We start from the raw sequence: 26,941 nt of genomic DNA, 5'->3' as shown, positions 1-26,941 counted from the left end.
AAACAAAGCAGCAATCAGCAACCCGACTGCAGCATCTTTAAGCAGGTGTTGAAGAGAAAAAAAAAAAACATGAAAAACTGAGACAGCCTTGGAGTGAGAGGGTAGATGGCATGCATTCTGCAAGTGTATCAGCCGAATCAGGAGACGCATACTAATGCCTCTATGATTAAACACAAACTCGCTGCTCCATTCAAATTCTCACATTGCACCGCTGTTGCAACAACGTTCACGGGGTCTGGCAGATGGGCTGCTATTACAGAGCACATCAAGAACAAATAATCTTTATATGCCGGCGGTTGACATTGCTCATTTGTTGTAAGGACATTTCATGGGCATAAATTTGTAGGGAAACAGAGGAGACATTTGAAACATTCATTACAAAAAAATCACTTTGGAGGGTGTTGGCAGGGTGCTCAATATTTCTGGTATAATATCTAAGTTAATGTTCATTTATAAATATAATATTGTTGAAAGTTAATTCGTGTTTTTTTTTCATAATACATTAATGTTAATTTATACAACTTTAAATGACAAAAAATGTATTATCATGCAGAATTCAAAAGTTTGAGCTGTCAATTCATCAAAAGAAAGCACAGCCATATTCAACATTTTTGCTAATAATAATAATAATTAAAAAAAAAATGTTTCTTGAGCAACAGATTTGCAAATTTCTAATTGTTCTAGACACTGAAGACTGGAGTAATGGCTGTTGCTATATTAAAATACAAAACAGTTTTTTATTTTATTTGATTAATATATATTTGTATTAGTATTAGTCTTGGTGAGCTTGAGACTTAAGTAAACAAACAAAAAACAGTGCAATACAGTTTCACATGGTTAACAATATGTGTGACCCGTGCTGGCAAAACGAGTCACAATGAGCAAATTTTAATAACTAATAAAAATTACTAATAAAATAACTAATAACTAATCAAAATTAATTAAATAAATAAAAATAATTAATTAATTAAATAAAAATGTGTTATTTTATATGTACATTCTCTATTAAAAAACATTCAAAATGATGTGTGATTTGTTGGAATTGGACATAAAATGGCTGAGCTACACCTGTTTGATGTCGATGGAGTCAGCAAAGTAAATTTAGAGAAAAACTGATTCAAAGTTTTCTGAAGGTTCCAAAGCAAAATCACCCACCATCTCTCCGCCCACTTCTTTTCTTAATAATCATTACTAGATTAATAATCACAATATAGCTTTTTTTCTTCAATTTGATCTTTGTTGTTATAAATAAGAACCAATGCAAAAAAGAACAAATATAAGAAAGAAACAAGTGTAGCCTATAGTGTATAACTTTTTTTTCATTTTACTGTAAATCTAAAAATAAGGATTCGAATAAGAAAAACAAACAGTAAAATGTAAAAATCACTTAGTAAGTGTGTTCATTACAAATACATTATTAAACCTACAAAAGCAGTTCATTCAAGAGCAGCAAGTGATTCCCTCTTTTCTTTTATGGTTTGATTAACATTAATGTGACAGACGACCGACCTACCTGTATATTAAGATGTAGTGTAATGCATTTCTAATAAAATGTTACACATCCGATGTTTTTCCACAACAGTTCCCCAAACATTCACTTAAGACATAACAGATTATGTTTGCGTGAACACTTAAATACCGTAATTCTGTGTATAAGTGTATATTTATTGGGATAGCGTGCTGGCAGAAGTGTCTTTATGCGGGCTCTTCGGATAACAGTCAGCGCGAGAAGCAAGCGGAGAAAAGGTACTCCTCTCAGAAAACATACAAATAAAGATACTTTTAAATGTTTAATTACTATTTGGAGCACTGGGCTCGCTAGTCAAGGGCTTAATGAACTCATTTTTTCAATAATTTTCACTTTTTTTGGCCTGTAGCTCAAAATTAGCCTGTGCACATTCTGACTAATTTTGCCAGCACGGGTCACATATTTAATGTGTCATGAACTAACAGTAATAATACATTAGAAATATTCATTTCATCACACTTTACCATTCAAAGGCTTGGGGATTGATAAGGTTTTTGTAGTGTTGTTGTTTTTTTTCCATTTGTTTTTTTAAAGCAGAATATGAGAGTCTTTGGAAAATAACATAAGTATTTTCAAAAAGAACATGATAATAACACATCTTCAGCATGAAGAAAACCTTGATAATGCATTTGCTATATTCAAGGGAAGTGAAAAGCATGAGAGAGAAAAAGAGAGATGCTTTCAAGAGCACTAACCTCCAGTTTAAGATATTCATTCTGTTCTTTGGACAGCAGGCTGAGGATAGAGCTGCTATGTTTGCGTGTCCGGACCAGGACCTGAACCTGCGTGTGTCTGGCCGGGAGCGTGAAGGCCAGCTGAAAGTGTATGTGACTCCTTCCATCAAAAGAGTACTCCGGGACCTCTGTGAAACACAAATGTGTTCTTCAGATGCATTCCTTAAAATAAGGATGCATAAACAGTGAAAAACGCACTGGGAGAATATCACAGGATGTTCCAGTCGTGTTACATAAAGAAGCTCTACAAATTCATAACACTTCTGAATGCGATTTGTGCCAAGATTTGGTGTGCGTGAAAATCATGCCTGGGTGTTAACACTATCCCCTCCTACACAGAGCAATTCAAAGATATTTGCTGCCCCACTGAAAAGCCTTCACACACACACACACACACACAGACAGTTTTCACATCCATTCAGTCATTCTCTTTAGCAATGACTTCTTATCTGCTTTATCTTCGGTGTCTCAATCTCTCTCACATTCCACTTGTGGAAACAGACATGGCTTGAAAACTTTGGGACAACTGCTGAGTAATTACCCTTTTCACACTGATGCCCGCTGTACCCAGGTATGCACTGACAGCTGAAGGAACCCCACTCTCCGTGGCAGCGCCCCCGGGTCCCGCAGGAAGGAAAGCCCATGTTCACACAGCTATTGTCCGTCATCAGACATCCTGGAGCACTGCCAGAGGAGTCAGCCGGTGAGCCAAGGTCATAAAACTGAGAGAGAATCAAAGGGAGGGTTACAGACTAACAGAAGTCACGAAAACACTGAAAGCAGCAGGGAAAACAAGAGAATAAGCTAGTAGAAATAAAGCAGAAAATAATGGTCAGGATAGGCCAAACTGGGAGGCCTTGAAAAGATAAGAGGTGAAAAGAGAAAGAACGTTTTATCTTATTTGTGCATTCACCTTTAATCTAGCCTGCCATAATGAATATTACCATGCTGGGCAGGCCACAGACACTTAAAAAAGCTGGCCTGCAGCGCTCTGTATTAACAGAATGGGGAAACCTTGAGGCCTTAAATTCTCTTCACAACAGAACAACCACGCACCACATTAGATCAATTTTTCCTTTCATCTGATGACTCCCATTTATTCATGCCCACTCCTCCTAACAGGGTGTTTTTGAAGTGGTTGCAGCATGAGTTTGACCCTGTGCGGGAACCGCTTGCACCTTGTACAGACAGAGAACACGGCTGATTTACCAGCACAGCTAAATAAGCAATAATAAGGCTGCATTAATTCCACTGAACTGCTGTTTGTCACTATTATTTCATATTAGACAGGTTGGTTTATTGTCATTTATTTCCTAACAAAGGAAGAAGTAAACTACAGTGTCTCCTGAGTCACAGTGTGGAAACATTTAACTTCTAACACTTCCCACACATGACCTGGCAAACAGACGACATTAATAACAAAGAGAGAACAATAAAAACAGACAATTTACAATAAAGCCACTGGTCAATAGTGAAATTCAGCAATATTATATTTCTTTTCTTTTCTTTTCTTTTTAAAAAAAAAAATATTACAATAGAAAACAGGGTAACGCCTTAGTGTATTTAGGGACCAATCATCACTATTAACTAGTTGTTTATTAGCATGCCTGTTATTAACATACTGGCTGTTTATTAGCACTTATAAAGCACATATTGTTAGTCTTGTGTTTGTCTTGTGCCTTGTTCCCACGTGCCAAAAACACTTGACACATGACTTATCCAAGAGACAGCATACACACAGCAAATTTGCAATCAAATTATTCATCAGTAGTAGCATTCAACAGTCCTAACTATGGATAATGACAGTTGTCCGTGGTAAGACTATAACTCACTACTTCAAGCCTATGCTTGCTACATAGCTGTGTTCATTTCCATCTCCCTAATAAAAGCTAATAATCTCTTCATGTCTATATTTCATATTAATTTATTTGGTGAGAAGTCATGCAATAAGCGGGACAATGTACAGCCAGCAGGTCATTGTCGCAAAACCATTTCAAGACCCTTCCGCATATTTCATCATTAGCAGTATTAATGAGAAAATTACCAGCTGCCTGTACATTATTTCTGGAAACTCTCATTCTTGTCCTGTTGAATGTGAGTTTTCTACATACATTGTATTGTGTTTTGTATTGCTAGCTGTAAGGTCATCTTGCACAGACTATAATGAATGTTAGCACTGCCTGAAACCATCTCCTGTACACTGCTGGTATGCTTTGTGACTCACTGATTCAGTTCAAGTATCAGACTGACCCCAGACTTTTGAAAAAACATTGATTTGTTGTGTCTATGCTGTTGTATAACAATGCCCTACACTGTTTTATTTCAGTTAAAGTCTCGTTTGAAGCGGTGGCACCTATGATTTTATAATAAGGAACATTTTGTAAAATTTTCATTGTGACCATTAGTATCATCGTTTGGTGCCAAATACAACTTGATTTTCTTGTACTAGTTTGACTTTTTCATAGTCATCCGAATGACTTTTATTTTGATTTGCTGTGGCTGCACTTGTGGTTGCTTGTTTTTGTGTACACCTCTGAAAGGTCGGCCTTTTCACTGTAAGTTTTTAGAGTTTGGTTTATTCTCCTCCTTAAGTCTGGTTTTAGTAAAGGATTGTGCTTTCTCTTTTATGAATTCATGGCTCAAGCAAGCCTGTGTGACCTTTTAAGTAACATACTGCAGTTCCCTGCATGGACCTCCCAAAGTGGCTCAGTAAGTGGTATAATATTCTTAAATCTTAAAACCACTTTGCTATGCACCCCATAACACTGTGTATTTGCCACCAAAAAGCCTACTCAAAATTCTCACAGGTCAACAACAGGGAGAGAGCAAAAGGGAGTAAACGGTTTGAGAAAAGAGAGTGGGCAGATGAGAGTCTAAAATAGCAATTCTACCTCTGTACTTCCTCTTTTAACAGTCTATGACCTGCTCTTCAGGCAAGCCCCAGTAGCCTCAGTGAACACTTCTGTGCTGTTTCTTTGTGTCTGGTGACCACTGGTTAAGTGTTTTAGACTCAAGAACCTTCAACTGAGTCGTGATGTTACAATGAGAAACAAACAGTCACCCACTGTATCAAAACCTTGACATAATGTGATGTGAGATCACAGATCGGCTTAAAAGACTATGGCCAGTGGCACGGTTGATTATGCCTCACTTCAAATAACACTTCTTGGAAAGAGAAAGTGAGAACTAGGCAGTGCACAGCTTACAATTGAATCTCCTTCAGCAGTACATAAGTACATACTGACTGGTATATTTGTGGCCTGTGCTGGCAAAATGAGTCACAATGAGCAAATTTTCAAAAATTTGTTATTTCTATATTATTTTTTATTCAAATAATCAAATGTGACCCTGGACCACAAAACCAGTCTTAAGTCGCTGGGGTATATTTGTAGAAATAGCCAAAAATACACTGTATGGGTCAAAATTATAGATTTTTCTTTTATGTCAAAAATCATTAGTATATTAAGTAAAGATCATATTCCATGAAGATATTTTGTAAATGTACTACTGTAAATATATCAAAATGTCATTTTTGATTAGTAATATGCATTGCTAAGAATTCATTTGGACAACTTTAAAGGCGATTTTCTCCGATCCTAACACACCATACATCAATGGAAAGCTTATTTATTCAGCTTTCAGATGGTGTATAAAGCTCAATTTCGGAAAAATTGACACTTAAGACTGGTTTTGTGGTCCAGGGTCACAAATGTAAAAATCCTTTTAGTGTGTTCATTACAAATAAATTGATTATTAAAACTACAAAAGCAGTTAAATCAAGAACAGCGAGTGAGTCCCTCTTTTCTTTTATTGCTAGATTAACATTAATGAGACAGACAGCCTTTAAATCAAGACCTACTATAATGCACAGATCTAATACAATTTTACACATCAGATGTTTTTCTCCAGCAGTTCCACAAATGTTCATTTAAGACATAACAGATTATGTTTGCATGAATACTTAAAAACTGTAATTCTGTGTATACTGTATGTGTATATTTATCTGAATCGCGTGCTGCCGGAAGCACCTTTTATGCAGGCGCTTTGGATGACAATCAGTGCAAGAAGCGAGCGGAGAAAGGCCACTCCTCTCAGGAAATGTACAAATAAAGATAACTGTGTTTAATTACTATTTGGAGCATTGGGATCAGTAGTCGAGGGCTTAATAAACTCATTTTTGTTAAAAAAAATACTGTTCTTTTGAGCTTTCTGTTCATCATCAAGAATCCTGAAGAATAAATGAAGCATGATTTCCACAAAAAGTTTAAGCAGCACAACTGTTATCAGCATTGATGAATACTTAAAATAGGCTTTTGTCACCTCCAGACCAAGAACAACCAGAGAGAAAAACTCCAGTCAAAGTCATAATTGTGATGTGCATAATTCTTCCCTCACTCTATCAAAGATTCGTCTCTGTCAGTACTGATGTGCATGCATTTTCTCACCTTGCTGTCCACAATGAGGTTTTGGATACAGCCAGTAAAATGCTTGTGTTGTAGTTGTGGGTAGATATATGGCAGGTTCTCATTCACTCCTCCTAGCTGAAGCACCTGTGTCATGTTCAGATGCCTGAAAGCACATCAGAGGATGTCGTTACTCTAGCCACATTTGCTTCTCTACCACATGAGTTACTAATATGCTATACGCTATGGAGAGGTCATTTTTCACTAGAGATTAACTCTGATAATTCATTTGACCTTTTAGATTGAGACCTTTGTGTAATTATAAATGTTTCAAGACATTATCAAGTCCATAATTGGCATGAGTCTTATATGTAGAGTGAGAAAGAGTAAAGTAATGATTGTTTCATTGACGGATCCTTTGTGCCTGCTATCAAGGCGGAAGAATGATTTCTTTAGCACTCAAACTTTAATGGTTCATCAGGGCCATTTTTTAACACTTTAAAAATTATGCATTGGTGTGAAAAGAGAATTAAAGGAGGTGATTTACTTGTCCATATTCGGTGTGATGCCAGTAACTTCACAGGAAGTGTGGTCTTCAGTAGTTAGCCAGCTGCCCACTCCCTCCATCTCCATGATAGTGGCTCCTGCACAGCGGTCAAGTGTAAAACGAACCTCCTGAAGAAGAAATGTAGGCGAAAAAAGCCTTTATCACCACAAAAATGTAGGAATTTGACTTCCATGAAACACCATTGATTGGCAGTATATTAAACATCATGGTCTGAGACTGTTTTTGTGTAGTACTTTTTAAATAAACTTCTTATTCCCCTTCTGATCCAGGTAATATATTCCTCTGGTCAAAACCTTGTTGCTAAATATTATTGAATCTGTATCTCATAACATTCTCAGAAACGTGACTGGTATCCATTCTGCTAATGTTATTTCTGTTTGGGTTCAATTTGACCTCAGCAAAAAACACTGCTGAAAAATAGAATAAAAGAAATCAATTGGCAGAAGAGGTAGGTACAGTGTGTACTGCAAAATGTAGAATGTAAAAATTCATTGGACTGATTCATATTTTACAGTTGGGTGCTCCGATACACCAAACAGAAATATTTTTTTAAAAAAGTCCTAAGTATCATCCAGATATGTCAATATACCTTTTGGGTTGTTTTTTGACATGGGTCAGTCAACCTATTGAATGATTTCCATTTTAAATAATACAAAAAATGTACTCTATAATCTGAACAGTTCATATAAAATATTTTTTATTCAATGGCGAATCTGTCTTTTACAATCATAAAATACTCAGTAAACATTCAGTAAACTTTTTAAAGATGTGACAAGAGCAGCAAGAGCAGTTGGGGAATCTGTGGGAAGAAAACTGCTATCAGTGAACAGTTCCAGTTCATAAATGGCAATCTTATATATTCATGTTTGATAAGTTTCATCAAAAACTGTTAGGAGTTGGGACTTCAGTTTTGTCATTTTCTGTTTCTTCTATCTGTTCTTGTTTTCCCTAATTTGGTTTTGTTCCGGTTTTCCTCATTAGTTCTTTATTAGTTAATTAAGGTTAAGTCAGTTCACCTGGGTTTTTGTCATTATCTCGTTTGGGGTGTTATCTTTGTGTTGTTTACTTTGTCTCTGAAATCATTATTGTCATTAAAAGCTTTGTTACATAGCCTATAACAGCAAAGTCGTGTTGTGTTTAACCCTGGTCGCGCATTTGTAGATCTGGTGGATGCAGCATTTGCAGAAGGATAGTGTTCCAAGCAGACATTAGCTGCAACGTACATTTAAACAAAAAAGTAAAAATGTGAGACTACAGACGTTTTACAATTTGTACAGTAATAATTTGATAGGAATACAATGTAATACAAACCTTAATTTCATTCATGAAGTTTCCCATCAGTCAAGTTTCCTCTCAGGACAGAACACAAAATGACCATTGACAGATGTATCCAGTTTTAACCAGTTTGGCAAAGTTTACCCAACACTGGGTACCTAGCGCTGGGTAGGTATGTGAGGGGTTTCATCATATTGACAATAAAAATGATCCAGCAGCTGAGCTACAGAAAAAAACTACCCAACCCTTGGGTAAAACTATTAAAAATAACCCAATAAAATGACCCAAATGGCTGAACCCAGGATTTGGGTTAAAAAAAAAAAAATTAAATAACCCAGCATTTTTTTTTTTAAAGAGTTTATGCACTCATACACAGACAAACATATGCAGAACATGGATACAAGGATATTTTACTCAAAATGAAAATTCTGTCATTGTTTAGTCATCCTCATTTTGTCCCAAACTTCTAACCCAAATCTTCTGAAGCTCAAATGTGATTGCTTAATATGAGATCCAATGAGATTTATTCTCATACACATGGTTGAGTTACCACTGACCATATTTGATATGCTCTGTATGTGTGTTGATAAATGTTTACGTGTGAATAAAATCCTAAATTAAATCTGTTCATCATATAAAGCAACCATGTCTCTAAACTGCTTGATTAATATGGATTCATTTTACCATGTTTTCATTATAAAGTTTTGTTTGAATGACTTTTGACGGAGCGACAAAAATCTCTTAGGTCTTTCATTAAAAATCTCTTCATTTGTTTTTTGAAGATGAACAAAAGTGGTTTGGAATGACATGAGGGTGAGTAAATGATGACAGAATTTTATTTACTATCCCATTAATGCACCTAAATGACTGAGACTCACACACTACCAGACATTAAAGTCATTCTGAATCTGAACACAACAAAAACATAGAAATGTGTGCCATGCATTACAAAGGAAAACAATATGAGGCCCAAAATTGGCTCAAAATAATAAAAATGTTTGATATCCTGAAGCAAAAAATCTGATTCTGTGCCCATGATAGACTACATGATCTTCTGTGAAATCTATCAACTACGACAGCCCAATATCTGTAGACTGGTTCTGACTTTCAGTAAATCAGGGCAAAAGCCATTAAGTGTATTCCAGCTTTATACAGAAACACAAGTCAAGAGATCTCTCTCTCTGAGATCTTCAATGCTGGAAGAAGCAACAAACAAAAAAGCTGTTGAGTTTTTACACACTTCACCCTCTTTCTCTGCTCTCTGTTGAGGCTAAACCCTCAGGCGTGGTAATATTAAACACATAGCATGTCAAGATGCTAAAAGCTCCAACCTGCAATGTTCCCTTCGCACCCAGCAGGACGCTTGTGTCCTGTTTGTATTGAACAATAAGAGTTATAATTTCAAGCAATTTCAGACTGACCCTAAGGCAAATTTCACCACGGCAAGACTACATGCCAGCACTACTACAGTGCCTAGCAGCAACGGAGAAGCTGCTGAATCTGAAACAGTCCTGGCAACACTGAATACAAATTAGCACACCAAACAATGTCTGGGATCAAGTAAACCACAGCTCCACTGTCCCTTTCAGATGATTTCAGAAGAGACAAGTAAGACTTTAACTTGTACAAAAGTGGTGAGGTGTATTATTGGAGGAAGCTGGCAAGGGGAGATGGACCTCCGCTCAACTGGGCTCAGCAGTCAGTCGCTTGCTAACGGTGAACACTTACTTTGCTGTTGCTCCTCACGTCCAGTCTGTGCCACCGTCTGTCCGCTACGTTCACGTTGCCCGGCAACTGCAGGACCAATGTACCCGAGCCGTGGTTAATTTTCAGGGTAGGGGTGCCGTCGATCAGTTCTGAGAGAGAAGGACAGCGACAGACAGAGAGAGAGAGAGAAGAAAGGGTAGATCTGTGGATGGTTAAAACATGGACACAGAACTATGAAGGAGTGGAGAACGGTTATAAAGACTGAACCTTGAGCATGTACACCATCAAAAAACGACCTTTTGAAAACATTATATAAGCTCAACCAACAGCAGGTTTTTGACTAACAAATGTATCACATAAACTACCTCTTTGTTTCACATTACAGGGTCAAGTAAGCACTGCAGAGCCTGCCTCAATCACGATTATATCATCCTCTGGTATAATAGGAAAAACATATTAGAGAAAGTTGTCTTTTTGTCTGAGTTAGTCGATTGGCAAATTAAAAATTAATGAAGCCAGGAAGACTCCCTTAAGCTTGGTATAGTCTGACTGAGAGTCTGAGCATACGGGAAGAAACACCTCCAACTAACTTCACATTTGTCAGCAGGATCTTTACTGTTAAATAAGCCTTCCGTGCCCACTTTGGCCGACATATCTGTCTTGTGTTTCATCAACCCGCTTTTCCTATATGTCTTCAAATTCTCCTTCTATTTTCTTATTTGTCATCGTCTCGATTTCTCCCTTTGATGCTGTACTTTTGTCATTTCTGTAAATAACACGTGCTTCCTCTCGGTTCGGCTATGTTGCACTGTCTGGCGCTCACAGTCTGCTGACCGTGAAAGTGAACTTTCATTGGGCACAGTGTTTTTCATTGGGCACAGTGTCTTTCTACTGTGTAAGAGGTAAGATGAACTGCAATTTAGCAACACTAGATGCTTCTCAAAACACATGTACCTACTTCATTAGCTCAAATCAAATGACTTACTCTCCAGACAGATTGTCCTGGCTAATTCCTTCACACCGTCATTAAAACTGGCTGATTTATGCCGTCCATCTGTGCTTTATTCTTGCTGTCACTCTATTTCTCCTATTATTTCTCGTACAGAATGCTCTGGGTAGTGAATGTCTTCCATCATCCTCCCCTGTTTTAACCTGTTCAAGCGGCTCATGAGTGCTGAGGGACTTTGTCTCGCTGTCTCAGTTGAGGGGGAGTTTGGTGCGCACATGCTGAGACACAAATAGAGCAATGATGGAAATAATGGCTCAGAAGTACTGGTCAATAATATTGCTCTGCACTTTGCAGGTGTTAGCTAAGTACATGTTTCAGTCACACAGTGCGAACATATGTATATATTCCCTCTTCACATAAAACACACACACACACACACACACATATATATATATATATATACACACATGAGGCTAATTAAAAAATGCTAATTTTAGAAGAAAATTTCAGAGGGCACTTATCTGAACTCTTCATATTATACAGTATACATATATATATATATATATATATATATATATATACACACACACACACACACACACAGTGTGACTGAAATATATATATAAAATATATAATAAATATATATTTTATGTGAATATATATTGAATTTTTGAACTTCTTGAGCACCAAATCAGCATGTAACACTGGACACTGAAAGACTGGAGTAATGGTTAACAATTCAGCTTTGCCATTATAGGAACAAAATACATTTTAAAATAAAACAGTTCTCATAATATATGTGAGAAATGGTATTTAAGAGTGAACGCCTTGTGTTTAACTTGGTTAATGACTTGGTAGGGCTAAAAATAATTTTGTCTCCTCAAATGTCTTTTATTGTTATATGCGTGTATAGACCCCCCTCGGTAAACGATATATTTTATAAACATCTCACAGAAATTTTAAAGCAATGTAATCATAACAAAGAAATAATTCTTATGGGTGATTTTAACTTGAACTGGGAGCACAAATTAAAGAGAAAAAAAACTGAAAACTATTGCAGACAAATATCTCTTAAATCAGATAATTAAAGGACCCACAAGAATGACCAAATCCTCTAAGACACAGTTAGACCTAATATTCACTTACAAACCTGAAAGGATAATCAAGAGTTATAATTTGATCACTTGGTTATCTGATCACAATTTAACATTGGTTGCTCGGAAATTGACTAAAAACAGGTTTAAAAACAAAGAGACAATTTGTGCTAATGTTTTCTGTTGTATACCTAAAGGAAAGCGAGTAGAGTTTAATGAGGAAATAGCTAGTCTAAAGTGGGATGATATATTATCCTCCCAGGATGTAGAGTATGGTTGCAATACACCCATCAATAGGAGTAACTGTGTAAGGGACAAATTTACTATAAAAGTCTGGAAGTTGATGAAGAACAGGGACTCTGCATTAAATACAGCTATTAAGTCAGGAAGGGATGTTGATAGACTTTGTTATAAAGAACTGCGGAACAAAGTTATTCAAGAACTCAGAGTAGCTAAATCAAAATATTATCTTCAACAATTAAATGAGGCAAAAGGAAACAGCAAACTGATTTGGAAAAATGTTAATAACGTTCCTGTGGCTCAGTGGTAGAGCATTGCATTAGCAGTGCAAAAGGTTGTGGGTTCAATTCCCAGGGAACACACATACTGATTAAAAAGAAAGTATAGCCTGAATGCACTGTAAGTTGCTAAAGTGTCTGCTAAATGCATAAATGTAAAGTTCAAGGAAATTGTAACACATTTTTTTATTAATTTTGTTAATGAATTGGGGGAAAAATTTGCAAGATTAGAAAGAAGTACTTTATCGTCTGTTGATAGCCAAGCTTTTAACCTAGCCATGGCTAACGAAACAAGTTAACAAAGTCATTAGCTCATTAAAAAAAAATACTAAATGTAGGGATCAAGTTTCTCAAAACTCACAAGGGTACTTTTGCTCCTGTTATTTCTCATCTAACTATCATTTCAATATAGTGTTTTTCCTACTGCATGGAAGCAAGCCATCGTTTCTCCTATTTTTAAATCTGGGGATCATCTTGAGGTTAGTAACTATAGACCTATCAGTAGTCTCAAAGGTTGCAGAAAAGGTAGTTCTTGAACAACTGACATCTTATCTTAATACAGCTAAGTAGTTGGTTTACACTGTATACAATTTGGATTTCCTCATATTTATCAAATAAATTAAATTAAAATCAAATTAAAGGGGTTCATTCCAATAATTTAAATTGTACAACGGGAGTACCCCAAGGATCAGTATTAGGCCCTTTACTATTTAGTCTGTACATTAATGATCTTCCACAGCAGTATGAGGGGATACAGGTGCAAATGTATGCTGATGATACTGTTATTTTTACACATGCAAGAACAGCAGAATTAGCAGCTTTAAAAACTAAATGTTGCTATGGAAAGGATTTCACAGCGGTTAGAGCAATCATGTCTTACCTTGAACACTGGTAAAACAAAAGGGATGTTTTTTTTTTTTTTTCTAAAATGAATGTATGTCCTTCCAATGCAGATATTTTTATAAATGGCGATACGACAGAAATTCTTACTGAGTTTAATTATCTTGGTTTAATGCTGGATCCAAATCTCAGTTTTAAAAAGCACGTAAAGAAACTGGTGAGGACTACAAAATATAACTTGATAAACTTCAGACAAATTAGACAATGTCTACCCACTGATGTAGCCAAGTCTTTTATGCATGCTACCATCTTTTCTCATCTGTCATATTGTCTGACATGTCAGGGTCAAGCAGGAGAAACTGTTATTAAACCTTTAAAATCTCTTTACAAACAGTATTTAAAAACTCTGGGCAAAAAGCCTAAGCAATATCACCACTGTAGGGTCTTGGAGAAATACATTTTTTTGAGCTTTGATAATGTTAGTGTTTTTTCAGATTTGTGTATGGTATATAAAATTTTAAATGGTTTGGCCCCTTCAGTACTTTTACAATACATTTTAGTACTACAGTATCGGTGAGATCTACTAGATCATCATCAATTAGCAACTGTGTTGTTCCTTTTCGTCATTCTGCCTTTGGGTTATCGTCTTTCTCAGTGAAAGCTATTATTCAATGGAACACTCTACCAGAAGATGTAAGGATGTGCACATCTAATGAAATGTTTAAACTAAAATCATATTTAATGTCAACTCAAATTTGTACAGACTGATACGGCTGTGGTCTAAGTGAAAATTATTTTTACTGTTCTTTCTTGGCTCTGATAGGATGTGTATAAGTATTACTGTGCTGGATGTGTCTGTTTTTTATGTTCATTTGTGTATGATTACTTGCCAAGGGACTGCGAATGAAAATTTGGCACAATGCATGAAATGGAAACATTTATGTTAAAATTGTACACACACACACACACACACACTTGGGAGTGAACATTTGGTTTCCTTCTTACTCAAATATCATTACCACATCTATCATCTTCTAATTAGTTTTAAAATATACTACTTATCCATGAACAGTGTAAATTAATGTTTTATGTAATACATTTGTGATAATCAAATTTTTATTGTGTCACCATTTCATTTGAATTCCCATGCAGGAATTAAACATAGCCTTACAACTCAAAGATGACAGTGAGTGTGAGCACTTGTGTTAATTACTCTCAATTGTATCAAATCTCAGCCTACACACAGTGTCATTTTGGGACAAAGTTTGTTTGTCCAGCAGATGTAACTTGCAAAGTTTTTTAACCCTCCTTGTCTGCTCAGCTAGGGCATTTCAAATCTCACAAATTGAAATTATAAACCTACTGCAAATCCTTTATATATTTACAGAGACACTTCATGCCATGATTCATACAGCTGAATGAAATAACTATATAAACTCCTCAGAGTTTCTTAAACGGTTCCTATCCTGGCAGTTTCCAATGGTCTCATTGAATTCTCTCTCATCCTATTTCTCTGTAGATGTCTCCAGGCTAACTCCCGATGGGATCAGAGTGTTGAGCTGGAGATAACAGCGAACATGCTGGGTGAGGAGCCATGCTGCTGTAATCTGGGCTGAGAAGCCCTTTTCAGAGGGAAGCCCTTGAGAATGGAACACCGCTCTCCTACACCGACACTGTCACCAATCCTGTCCCAGACATGAAGCGCTGCCGACTGAGAGCGAGACCATGTCTTCTCGGGCTGACATGACATTTTAGGTGGAGTGCAGATGAAGTGGGATTGAAAAAGGAAGGGCAACAGGAGTGAAAATGAGAGATGGAAAAGTTACAAGTCTGAGGTTGGTATTGATTTGAGAAGACTGAAATGAGGGGAAGTAATGAAGGTGTCTCTATAAGACAGACAGAAAGAGGATGAGACTATCGGAAGTTTCTAAAGGGTGAGACACAGTGTCAGCTCAGTTTTTAAGGTGTGCTCCACTCTGTCTGCACTAGTTGGACCCTGTCTATGGCATTTTGGCCGACTGAGCATGTTAAATCAGCATGAAATGAAAGCAAGCAATTGACAAAGTCAAGAGGACACACAAAGAAGTACTAATTTCACGTAATCTTAACTAAGCATTCCAATACACCTTAGTGAGGTTAGACGCCATATTGAATTTAAAATGGATGAAAATGAGGTTGTGAGGGATAAACTTAGTTTTTACAATGCCATGCCGTGTATAAAGGTCCTAGATCATATAATTTTCCCAACTTAGAGCTTTCAAAACTGAATAATAGGTGTTTTAAAACAGGTTGAACCTACCCGGACTGAGGAATGTACATTTGTTTCGGGTTTCTCTTTTTAATAGACGAATATAGTCTACTGCCACCTGCTGCTATAGACAGTTATTTTCTCTCAAACAGGAGCAAAACATATGTGCTAGTTGGCATGGTGCAAAGTTTTAGCCCTGAAGCACGCAAGACGAAGCAGCAACACAGCTTTCTTCGCCACTAGATCTATGTTGTCGGTTTGGTGTGTCATGACCTTAAAACACAGATGAAAACCAGGACGAGAGAGAGGGAGAGTAAAAGCAGGGTAAGTGGGCACTCTGTTTGGTCTGGACCGCTGGCCAGGACTTTCCGTGTTACATATGTAAATGTCATACTCAGGGAACACAATCTGTATATGTAATTAGGCTGCAACATGTTTTTCCTCTCAGAAACGATCCCTCTGCAGTCACAGGGGTCCGCCTATGCTCTCTGCTCCTCATCCCTAATTCATGCTGGTCTCCCTGCGACATCACTGCACATTAATCCCTCTGTCAGCGGGAGGGAAGATGAAGGGAGGCCAACCTCCTCCCCGCAGACCCGCTCCCAAATGCATTTCCCCTTTTAAGCATGAGAAATGGCCTCTCTTTGCAGGTCCTGAGGGATGAACAGGAGGGCCGGTGGCATATGGACCCTGGAAACCCCACCCACTGGCCCTCCCATCAGTGGTTCAGGAAATGAGCTGAAATATTGTAAGTTGAAAGGGATATTTGAGAGCTGCTGTGGCATGATGAGTCTGAGAGGGTTCACCGTGAAGCAGGTTTCTGTAAATTGACCGTAATGCGCGCATCACACTCTGGGTGTAACTGTATCTCTGCGCTCACTTTCATCTGCCAGACGCTCCTCCTGAGTGAGTGTGTGTGCAAAAGCTCACAAACAGAGTCACTAACACCTCACAGTTCCAAAAACATTAAAAAAGTTTTTTTAAATCACAGCAATACATGAATTACATTACATTTTTTCATTTCATGAACTGATAATGAAAATAAACACAAACTTTGCTGACACATTCAGCCCACTGTATATGATCATTTTATTTAGATTTTTTATTACCCTATCTATCATGAATTCTGACAGATATTAAGAAATATTGATTATACATCATTAAAAGTGCAAACACATAAACACACAGCCTTTCAAAAGTTTGGAGTTTTTTAATGCTGCATTTATTTGATCAAAATTGCAGTAACGGTAATTATAATTCCTATTTAAAATAACTGTTTTTCATTTTAATACATTTTAAAATGTTATATATTCATGTAATGGCAAAGCTGAACAGCCATTACTCCAGTCTTCAGTGTCACACGATCTTTCAATAATCATTCTAATATGCTGATTTGGTGCTCAAGAAACATTTAAAAAATATTAAGCGGCAGTTGTGCTGCTTAATATTTTTGTAGAAAAAGTTTATTTGATCATATGAAGTTCAAAAGAACAGAATTTATTTGAAAGATAAATCTTTGGTGATATTATAACTACCTTCACTCTCACTTTTGATCAATTTAACGTGTCCTTCCTTGTATTCATTTCTTAAAAGAAAAAAACAAACTGAACCCAGTTATGTATATGTGCATGAGAATGAGAAAAATAAAACATATTTAAGGTCATATATTTCTCATTTAATATTAATAAACATATTCTTTAATTATTAAATAGATGTTATGTATCTATGTATTTCAAGATCCTCTAAAGGAAACCAACATAAGGATAAAAGTGCATTTTATATGATTAATTTCTAGGATGCATTACCTTTATATCCTCGACAAACTAAGAAATTAATCAAGTACGCCATCTATTCACAAAAGGTGAGAATGTTCTTCAATGTCCCTGTACATCATCTATGACCACAAGTCTGTTCAATCATGGGCAAATGACCTCATGAGACTACTTATCATTCAATAAATGTCCTTAATCAAATAAATTAGATTTGTCATTCTAATTTGTCTATTGATTCGACATGCTCACCCCCCAAATCTTCGTCTAACATTGAAAAGAGACTGTAACCACCAATAAGACCCATGTGACATGAAGTCTTCAAGCACGTATCCGTGCCCATTTCCATCAATGAAAATAAATTGAGGAAGAGGTCAGAGGTTGTCTAGAGAAAATGAATCCGGGCTGTAATGAGAAAAAGTGAGTTGAGGAGGATGAATTCATGCTAGAGGTGAAGAAAGACGGTTGCTCTTTAATAGAGACACCATGTGTGGATTTCATGCTTGCCGCTTGTTTTATAATGTACGCAGCTACGCCTCGAGTGCTTTGACTGATGTGTGAATCACCCAAGGCAAAAGTATTTACGTGCCTTAATATACACATGGCTTAAACAGAAAATGCATGTTTACTCAAGTTATTCACAAATTTAATTGGAATTATCGATAAGACAAGAAAGGCATTTCATGTCAATTTGAATTTTTTTTTTTTTTAAATTAAACTCAAAATTCCTACAGCTGAAATGCAGCCTGGAAATAATTACTGACCAGCAGCAATGTTCGGCTCACCTCAAATCAAAGCCAAACAAATACTACTTGACCTTGGACTCATTGCAAAGGTCATGAGTTGGTTTCCAGCCTACTAAGAGATTCATAATGCATTCATAAACAACTCAGAAGTACTAATACTCACACAGACACATCAACATGATCTGCTGCACTCAGGGATGTGTGTGGGAGACCCCTGGGTGTGTGTACACTATGCAACTGCATTGTAGTATCAGTGTCATGAGTGTCTTTAATAAGAAGAGCAGAGGCGTAAAACTGGCAGGCAGCAGGCCAATGATAAGGTTTAATAGGCCACAGTGAAGAACAGCAGTAAGTAATAAGGTCTGATATAGAGTGAAGGCAAGGAGGACTGGAGAGAGAAACTAATGCATGGAGACTCACACTGTGGCTACACTTGTTCCGCTGTCCTCCGCACCGCTATTCATCATTATTCATTTCCCGCATTCTTCCTTCGTTCCACCTTTTCCGTTCATACACCATCTTCGCCTCTCACCCAGACATGAACTTCTTTTTCCGTTTACTTCATGTCTGAGCTGTGCCACTTACTGTTACTCCTCAGCAGTTCCTTCAAATCTGCACTTATTTTATCTATTTAATATGTCTCTCTTTCCTCGCTCTTCCTATCTCTCTCTCTCTACTAGACTCTTTCTCTGTTTCCATTTCTCCTCTTTCAGATTTCCTCTCTGTTTGCTGCATGTCCTCACTAGACCCATCCAACCATTCTCTCTCTCTCTTTCTCGCCCCTTTTCTGGTGCTGGTTCCAGAGCCAGTGCCCAGTTTAAATCCAATCGGTAAATTTCTACAGCAGAAGTTGTGGAAAAATCACCTCTGTAGTGCTCCTGAAACCTGCAAACTAGGAACTGATAATGTCTTTAAAAAAATTAATTAAAAAAAGAACTCCACTTGGCAACTGGAAATTATTTTTTATATTTGAATATACATAAAATGTGTTTTTATTATAGGACTTATAATCTTAATGTTAATTTATGAATATACTACTGTTAATTCATATGAGCTCATTATACATTAATGTTAATTCATAGATCTTAAAATGTTTATATGTATTGTAGAAATTAACGCTGATCTAGATTAATAATGTAAACGATTTTTTCACTGTTAGTTTATTAACATTAAAGGGATGGTTGACCAAAAACAACTGAATCCTAATTTATTTACTCAAACTTCTTATTTACTCACCCTGACATTCCAAACCCATAAGATTTTTGTTAACCTTCTGAAATGAAGATATTACTATTTGTACTCCAAAAATAAATGGAAGTCTGTAAGGGATAGTTCACCCAAAAATGAAAATATGTTTATCTGCTTACCCCAAGGGCATCGAAGATGTAGGTGACTTTGTTTCTTCAGTAGAACACAAACGGAGATTTTTAACTCAAGCCGTTGCAATCTGTCAGTCATATAATGGCAGTCAATGGGACCCACGGCTTTGAGAGTTAAAAAAAACATACACAGACAAAACCAAATGAAACCCGGTGGCTCGTGACGATACATTGAGGTCTTAAGACATGAAACAATCGGTATGTGCAAGAAACTGAACAGTATTTATATCATTTTTTACCTCTGATCCGCCGCAATGTCCAACTGTCCTGAGCGCGTTCACAACAGCCGGCTCGTGACGCGTCAACATGCTCTGGCATAGTATGCTCTGACGCATGCGCGGAAGCGATCTAAACAATGAGTGACGCATACACGCGACAGATCGCTTCCGTGCATGCGTCTACTATGCCAGCAGTACCGCCGCTCTCTATATGCAGAGTACACAGTTTGTGTAGGGCACCAACTCCCAGGGGGGCATCATCCCAGTTGCTCCAAAAAAACGTGACGTGCCATTTCCCGTATCGGCGACCGCTCGCACCTCATGTTTGCGGCTGAATACAAATGATCATAATTGATATACAACTATGCCCGTGAAAAGACAACAGCAATCCGGTGCCGAGAAAAGAAAAAAAAAAGGTTGAAAACGAAGCCCCTGCATCAATTTCAGGTACATTCATAATCCTGTGAAACTTTTTTGGTTGTTGACGTTAATAACGTGTTTTAATGTCGGGAATAATAACGCATCTAATATTAACCATGGTTTTGTATGGTTTTAATATTAAACCTGGTAATTGCTGCTGTTACATTTACAATCCTGCTTAGGGCACCCATTTGGCCAGCAGCGGCCTTGTATGCCAGAGCACATTGACACGTCACGCGATGGCTGTTTTGAACGCGCTCAGGACAGTTGGACTTTGCGGCGGATCAGAGGTAAAAAATTACGTAATAATGTTCAGTTTCTTGCACAGACCGATTGTTTTGTGTCTTAAGACCTCAATGTATCGTCACGAGCCGCAGGGTTTAATTTGGTTTTGTCTGTGTATGTTTTTTTGCTGACAGACTGCAATGGTTTGGAGTTAAAAATCTTTGTTTGTGTTCTACTGAAGAAACAAAGTCATCTACATCTTGGATAAACATCAAATTTTCATTTTCGGGTGAACTACCCGGTTTAACCTATACTAGGTTTAAAATGACATCAAGGGTGAGTAAATTATGACAGAATTAAAATTTTTGGCTGAACTACAATGATTACACTCAATTGTTATCCAAAAAACATGTTGTGGCAAGTTTGTTTGTGAGCAGATTACACAGTTATATTCATTTTTAGCATTGATGGTTCCATGAAGAACCTTTATCGTCTATGGAAGCTTTCCACTGCACAAAAGGTTCTCTGTTGGAGCCTTTTCCAAAATCCGCCGCTTGGATCTCCAGAGTGTCCCTTGGTAATCTGAAGGCTAGAAAAAAAGCTATTGCATTTGCTCTTACATGTACCACATATAACAAACCATTCTTTAAAAAAAAAAAAATAAATAAAATCAAAATAAATATATATATATATATATATATATAGTGACGGGAGGAGCCAACGACAGACACAGTGGGTGTGGCGTCAGGCCTCGGAGAGGCTTTTATTAACAAAATAACGTGTCCAGGGGAAGAAGTGTCCAAAATAAACAGGGGGGTCTGGTGTCCTCGTCGTGCTGCGGGGCTTGTGCAGGAGGGCAGTGTTCCAAAAGGAGAAGGGTCCAGGGAAGGGGCGGAGTCCGGCGGCCGCACGCGCTCCCACTCGGGTCCGGGCGCGAGGCGGCGGCTTCATCACAGCGGCGGCTCTTACACGTCGTCCACGGCCTTTGGCAGGACTTATGCGGCCCGACATCCTGGTCCGACGGCCGTGTCTGGTGCGGCTTTCGTCCGGACCGCGGGTTCGGCAGCTCACGTCTTCGGTGGCGCGGAAGTCCCTCACGCTCCTTCCTGGACCCACGAGGACACCAGCGTGCATGCACGGGGGAAGAGACCGGTCTCCCGAGGAGAGGCGCGCTGGGCATTTAACAGCGGCGGTGATGAGGCTTCATTCAGTCCAGCTGTGCCTCATCACACGCCGCCAGCCCGCGTTGATCCGCCCTCCTCTCATCCACCCACTCCAGTCGGGAGCCTGGTGAAGGGCGGCGAATAAGGGACGGGGTGGTGATGATAATGAGGGGGAGGGCCACTGATCCGTCACAATATATATATATATATATATATATATATATATATATATATATATACACAGGTGCTGGTCATATAATTAGAATATCATCAAAAAGTTGATTTATTTCACTAATTCCATTCAAAAAGTGAAACTTGTATATTATATTCATTCATTACACACAGACTGATATATTTCAAATGTTTATTTCTTTTAATTTTGATGATTAGAGCTTACAGCTCATGAAAGTCAAAAATCAGTATCTCAAAATATTAGAATATTATCTTAAGACCAATACAAAGAAAGGATTTTTAGAAAGCTTGGCCAACTGAAAAGTATGAAAATGAAAAGTATGAGCATGTACAGCACTCAATACTTAGTTGGGGCTCCTTTTGCCTGAATTACTGCAGCAATGCGGCGTGGCATGGAGTCGATCAGTCTGTGGCACTGCTCAGGTGTTATGAGAGCCCAGGTTGCTCTGATAGTGGCCTTCAGCTCATCTGCATTGTTGGGTCTGGTGTCTCTCATCTTCCTCTTGACAATACCCCATAGATTCTCTATGGGGTTCATGTCAGGCGAGTTTGCTGGCCAATCAAGCACAGTAACACTATGGTCATTGAACCAGCTTTTGGTAGCTTTGGCAGTGTGGGCAGGTGCCAAGTCCTGCTGGAAAATGAAATCAGCATCTCCATAAAGCTTGTCAACAGAAGGAAGCATGAAGTGCTCTAAAATTTCCTGGTAGATGGCTGCGTTGACTGTGGACATCAGAAAACACAGTGGACCAACACCAGCAGATGACATGGCAGCCCAAATCATCACTGACTGTGGAAACTTCACACTGGACTTCAAGCAACATGGATTCTGTGCCTCTCCACTCTTCCTTCAGACTCTGGGACCTTGATTTCCAAATGAAATGTAAAATTTACTTTCATCTGAAAAGAGGACTTTGGACCACTGAGCAACAGTCCAGTTCTTTTCTCCACAGCCCAGTTAAGATGCTTCTGGCGTTGTCTCTGGTTCAGAAGTGGCTTGGTAGCCCTTTTCCTGAAGGCGTCTGGCGTGGTGACTCTTGATGCACTGACTCCAGGTTCAGTTCTCTCCTTGTGAAGCTCTCACAAGAGCTTGCAGTCATCCCTGTTGCTTGTGCACCTTTTCCTACCCAAATTCTTCCTTCCAGTCAACTTTGCATTTAATATGCTTTGATATAGCACTCTGTAAACAGCCACACCTTTCAGTAATGACCTTCTGTGACTTACCCTCTTTGTGGAGGGTGTCAATGTTCGTCTTCTGGATCATTGCCAAGTCAGCAGTCTTCCCCATTATTGTGGTTTCAAAGAACAAGAGATACCCAGAATTTATACTGTAGAGATGGTCATTTATTCAAACTCAAATGTAAATATTCTAATATTTTGAGATACTGATTTTTGACTTTCATGAGCTGAAAGCTCTAATCATCAAAATTAAAAGAAATAAACATTTGAAATATATCAGTCTCCGTGTAATGAATGAATATAATATACAAGTTTCACTTTTTAAATGGAATTAGTGAAATAAATCAACTTTTTGATGATATTCTAATTATATGACCAGCAGCTGTATATATAAAATAAGTACAAACTATTTCATAACGTTAAAAGTGCTACATAAACAAATGCTACATTGATGGGCGATTCAGACAGCAATCAAAAACAATCTTTTTTTCCATGCATACACAAATCCTACACTGATGGCCAGTCTTTCAAGCAGCAGGCAGCATTCAGTCTACAAAAAAAAAACTATAATTAAAAACTAAAATCTTAATACATACATTCGCAGCGACATGTGCGTCAGGCGGGATTTCGCTGCTGAGTGGTCAAGACAGCTGTACATAAAGCCATAAAACACCATGATGTCCAATGCCTGGGCAATAACATCCCACACATGTTGGAATCACATTGAATAAAAGGTTTGTCTGTCAATATTTTACCACAAAGGCCCTAGTACACAGTGAATGATAGGCTATGCTTTTCAAGATGTCACAAAATCTGATGGCACTCTTTGGATACTATGAGTAAAACTATCGCGCTACTTTGAAAAATAAACTTTGGAGGCAGGCTCATTTGTTGTCGAGAGTCTAGTGTATATGATAATATACAGTTTTACAACATAAACTGTGCTGAGATTGCATAATTTTGTGAAGAACGATGATGAACGGCAGATTGTTTAGAAGAATTCTGACATAAACCTATGGATAATATATCAATATTTCATAGATTTAACAATTTTGAAGAAAAAAGTTTTATTGGATGTCGTTCCATGGACACTTGATTTGAACAATTTGCCCAAGTGTTACGGATAAGTTTCATCTAGAAATCGCTGATTTATGATGAATGTATAAAATCTTGTTTTGATTCTGCATGTTTACATATGCACTTCTGACACAAAAGACTTTATTACTATTGCTAAAGCATTTCTATCATAAAACAGAGACTGGATAGTCACACTAAACTCATAGACCTTTCAAAACATGTATAATTTGTCAACATTCATAACATTTGTGAGCAGTTGCCTATATAGTGAATGTAAACAAAGGTAAACAAAGTGACATTGGGCCCGAGGGCACGAATCTAGTGTGTCAACAGGTTAAAATATTCTTCACAAAAAGATTCTTTAATTAACTGTTCACAGAAAGATTCTCTGGGAATCCCAAAATGGTTCTTCTACTTCATTGTTACGAAAGCACTCTTTATTTTTAACACCGCGTCTTCACCAGGTGGGACTGCTGTCGCTTGAGGCTATCTACACTGTACACGTCAAAGCGACAGTTGCAAAGCGACCATTTTATCCCTTATGCCAAAAGTAGCACAAGAGTTTGCAATACATCATAAATAGAATGGGGCATTAGTTTACTACTGGGGACTCGTCTCGTTGCGTCACATCCAGTGACAGAATCACATACCTGTGGTGTCGCAATTGCACCGCTCACAGCTGGTCTAGACATGGTGTACGAGTGTGTGTCATCATTCATCTAGTCTAGTCAATGGGATCAGGGACCAGTTATGACAGATATTCAGAGATCCCTGGCTGAGCAGCAGTTCCGCCACGGTTGAAAAGAGGCATCCGACTATCACTCTCACCCTAATACTGACCTGAAACTGAAGCTCAGGGAGATCTCCACCACTTTAGCACTCTTTGTTTCTGGAGCCACCATGGAGCCCTGTCCACAGTTGTACCCTTCGCTTAATCTTTATCTTTCACTTCCTGTCACTCTCTTTTTCTCACCTCAGATCCACTGTCTGCCATCCGTTCCTCTCTCATTCTCTCCATATGTTCTCCATCTCACCTTACACTGATTATACTCACATACGGCCTTATCTGCTACTTATCAACATTTGCCAACACATCAGCGAAACGATCAAGAGCACAAGCTCTCTTATGAACGTATGCTCAGCACGTAGGCAGATCTGTGAGTTCATTAAAGCTCTAAATGTGTATACCCCATTGTAATCATTCTCCCAGATGAATGACAAATAAGCCTTTACTGATATAATGAGTGCCTTCGTTAACCCCTAATGAGCTAATACGGCTGCACACACAAGCCACCAGCACAGCGATACTGCAGAATTTATGACACACAAACGCAAACAAACAGAAATAATGTGGTATTTTTATCTTCTTCTCTGTGTTTAGGTTGTTAGATGATAGCAGATCTCCCCTGAGTAAGAAAATGTTACAGCAATAAAACTTTTTTTATTAGAAACACTAAATCCTGCCGGAGAGACGCGAAGGAGTCTCTTCATCTCTTTCTGTCTAAAATAAACATATTTTCACCCCTTTTTTCATTCCCCTCTCTCTATGTGTAGCCCTACTGGGAGATGAGAGAAGATGTGCCAGAGGTTCAGCTTGTGATATGAAAGAATGATGTAGAAACTGAAGCGGTGTTCTGCCTGCGCATTCGCAATACCCTTCCCTCGCCTCTCGACCTGTGATGAGGGTGTGTGTAGGTTACCTATGGCCATGAAGTCCTCCGGCTCCCACGGCTGAAGCTGGGAGAGGGGTCCACTGTAGAGCAGCAAGCCATCTGCCACCTCTGTGATGAACTCCAGCGAGAGGTGGCTCTCGAAGCATGGCCTTATAGGGGGAAACCAAGCATAGCCGTTGCCATGGAAACTGTGTTTTGTCTGCTGGCACTCGGGTCCCTCAAACTGAGCCGGGCACTGGCATCTATGGTATGCACACAGGAAATCAAAAGCTCTTATTAAAAACAGTATGGGTTTGGGGTTTTGTACACATGCTACTGGACTGACCTGGACCCAAAAGAAAAAAAACTAATAGACAAAGAGAAAGACAAAAAGGTTTGTGGTCGTCAGACATTGTGGTATTACACAGCCCTGAATAAGCCTGAACCAGGAACATTTTATTTAAACATGTAGGTTATTCAATATTATTATGAAGTTTCATTTTATTTATACTGTAGCACATTTTAGACACAGTGGTAATTGGTAAAGAGCTTTTACATAGACAAGATAATAGACAGATAGATTAGGGATGTTCATCTCCATAACTGAGGCCGATGTGATACGCATCTCGATGCATAGCCAACAATACAATGCATTATAGATACATATGTAATAGCCCATTATGATGCAGTGTGATCTGATTTTGATTCAATTCAACACAATGCAATTCAATGCAAAATGGTGCAATGGAAAAAAAAAATATATATATATATATATATATATGTATAAAAATTATGCTAAACAATGCTACCGTGGGTCATGATACAATTGCCAACTTGTACCTGATGCACACTTTTTTAAATCAATGCATCATTAACTTTTATGCAGATGCACCGATGCAAATCGTTGAATCTTACAATCCCTAAAATACTGTAGGTAGATAGATAGACAGAAAGAAAGAAAAGTTAATAGGTAGCATTATATCCAAATATATCCACAAGTCAATCACAGCAATGCTGATATTCAGAACAGCAGCAGTCATGATTGTGATGTTGCTTA

General features: G+C 38.0%; 1 protein-coding gene across 1 annotated transcript in view; it reads right to left on the bottom strand.

Annotated features, from left to right (window-relative positions):
• The window catches only part of si:ch211-186j3.6 (neural-cadherin), a 303,408-nt gene that overhangs the window by 22,954 nt on the left and 253,513 nt on the right, over positions 1-26,941 (bottom strand). The window contains exons 23-28 of the mRNA XM_058782964.1: positions 25,933-26,147; positions 10,237-10,364; positions 7,213-7,340; positions 6,708-6,831; positions 2,804-2,984; positions 2,224-2,390 (exon numbers count right to left, since the gene is read on the bottom strand). Of these exons, the coding sequence (XP_058638947.1) occupies positions 2,224-2,390; positions 2,804-2,984; positions 6,708-6,831; positions 7,213-7,340; positions 10,237-10,364; positions 25,933-26,147 (943 nt within the window). The remainder of the gene's footprint in view (positions 1-2,223; positions 2,391-2,803; positions 2,985-6,707; positions 6,832-7,212; positions 7,341-10,236; positions 10,365-25,932; positions 26,148-26,941) is intronic.

This window comes from Onychostoma macrolepis, chromosome 07 (genome assembly GCF_012432095.1).
Source record: "Onychostoma macrolepis isolate SWU-2019 chromosome 07, ASM1243209v1, whole genome shotgun sequence".
Lineage (NCBI taxonomy): Eukaryota > Metazoa > Chordata > Actinopteri > Cypriniformes > Cyprinidae > Onychostoma > Onychostoma macrolepis.
Note: the sequence above shows the minus strand (reverse complement) of the source record. Positions and strands in the feature narration are given on the sequence as shown.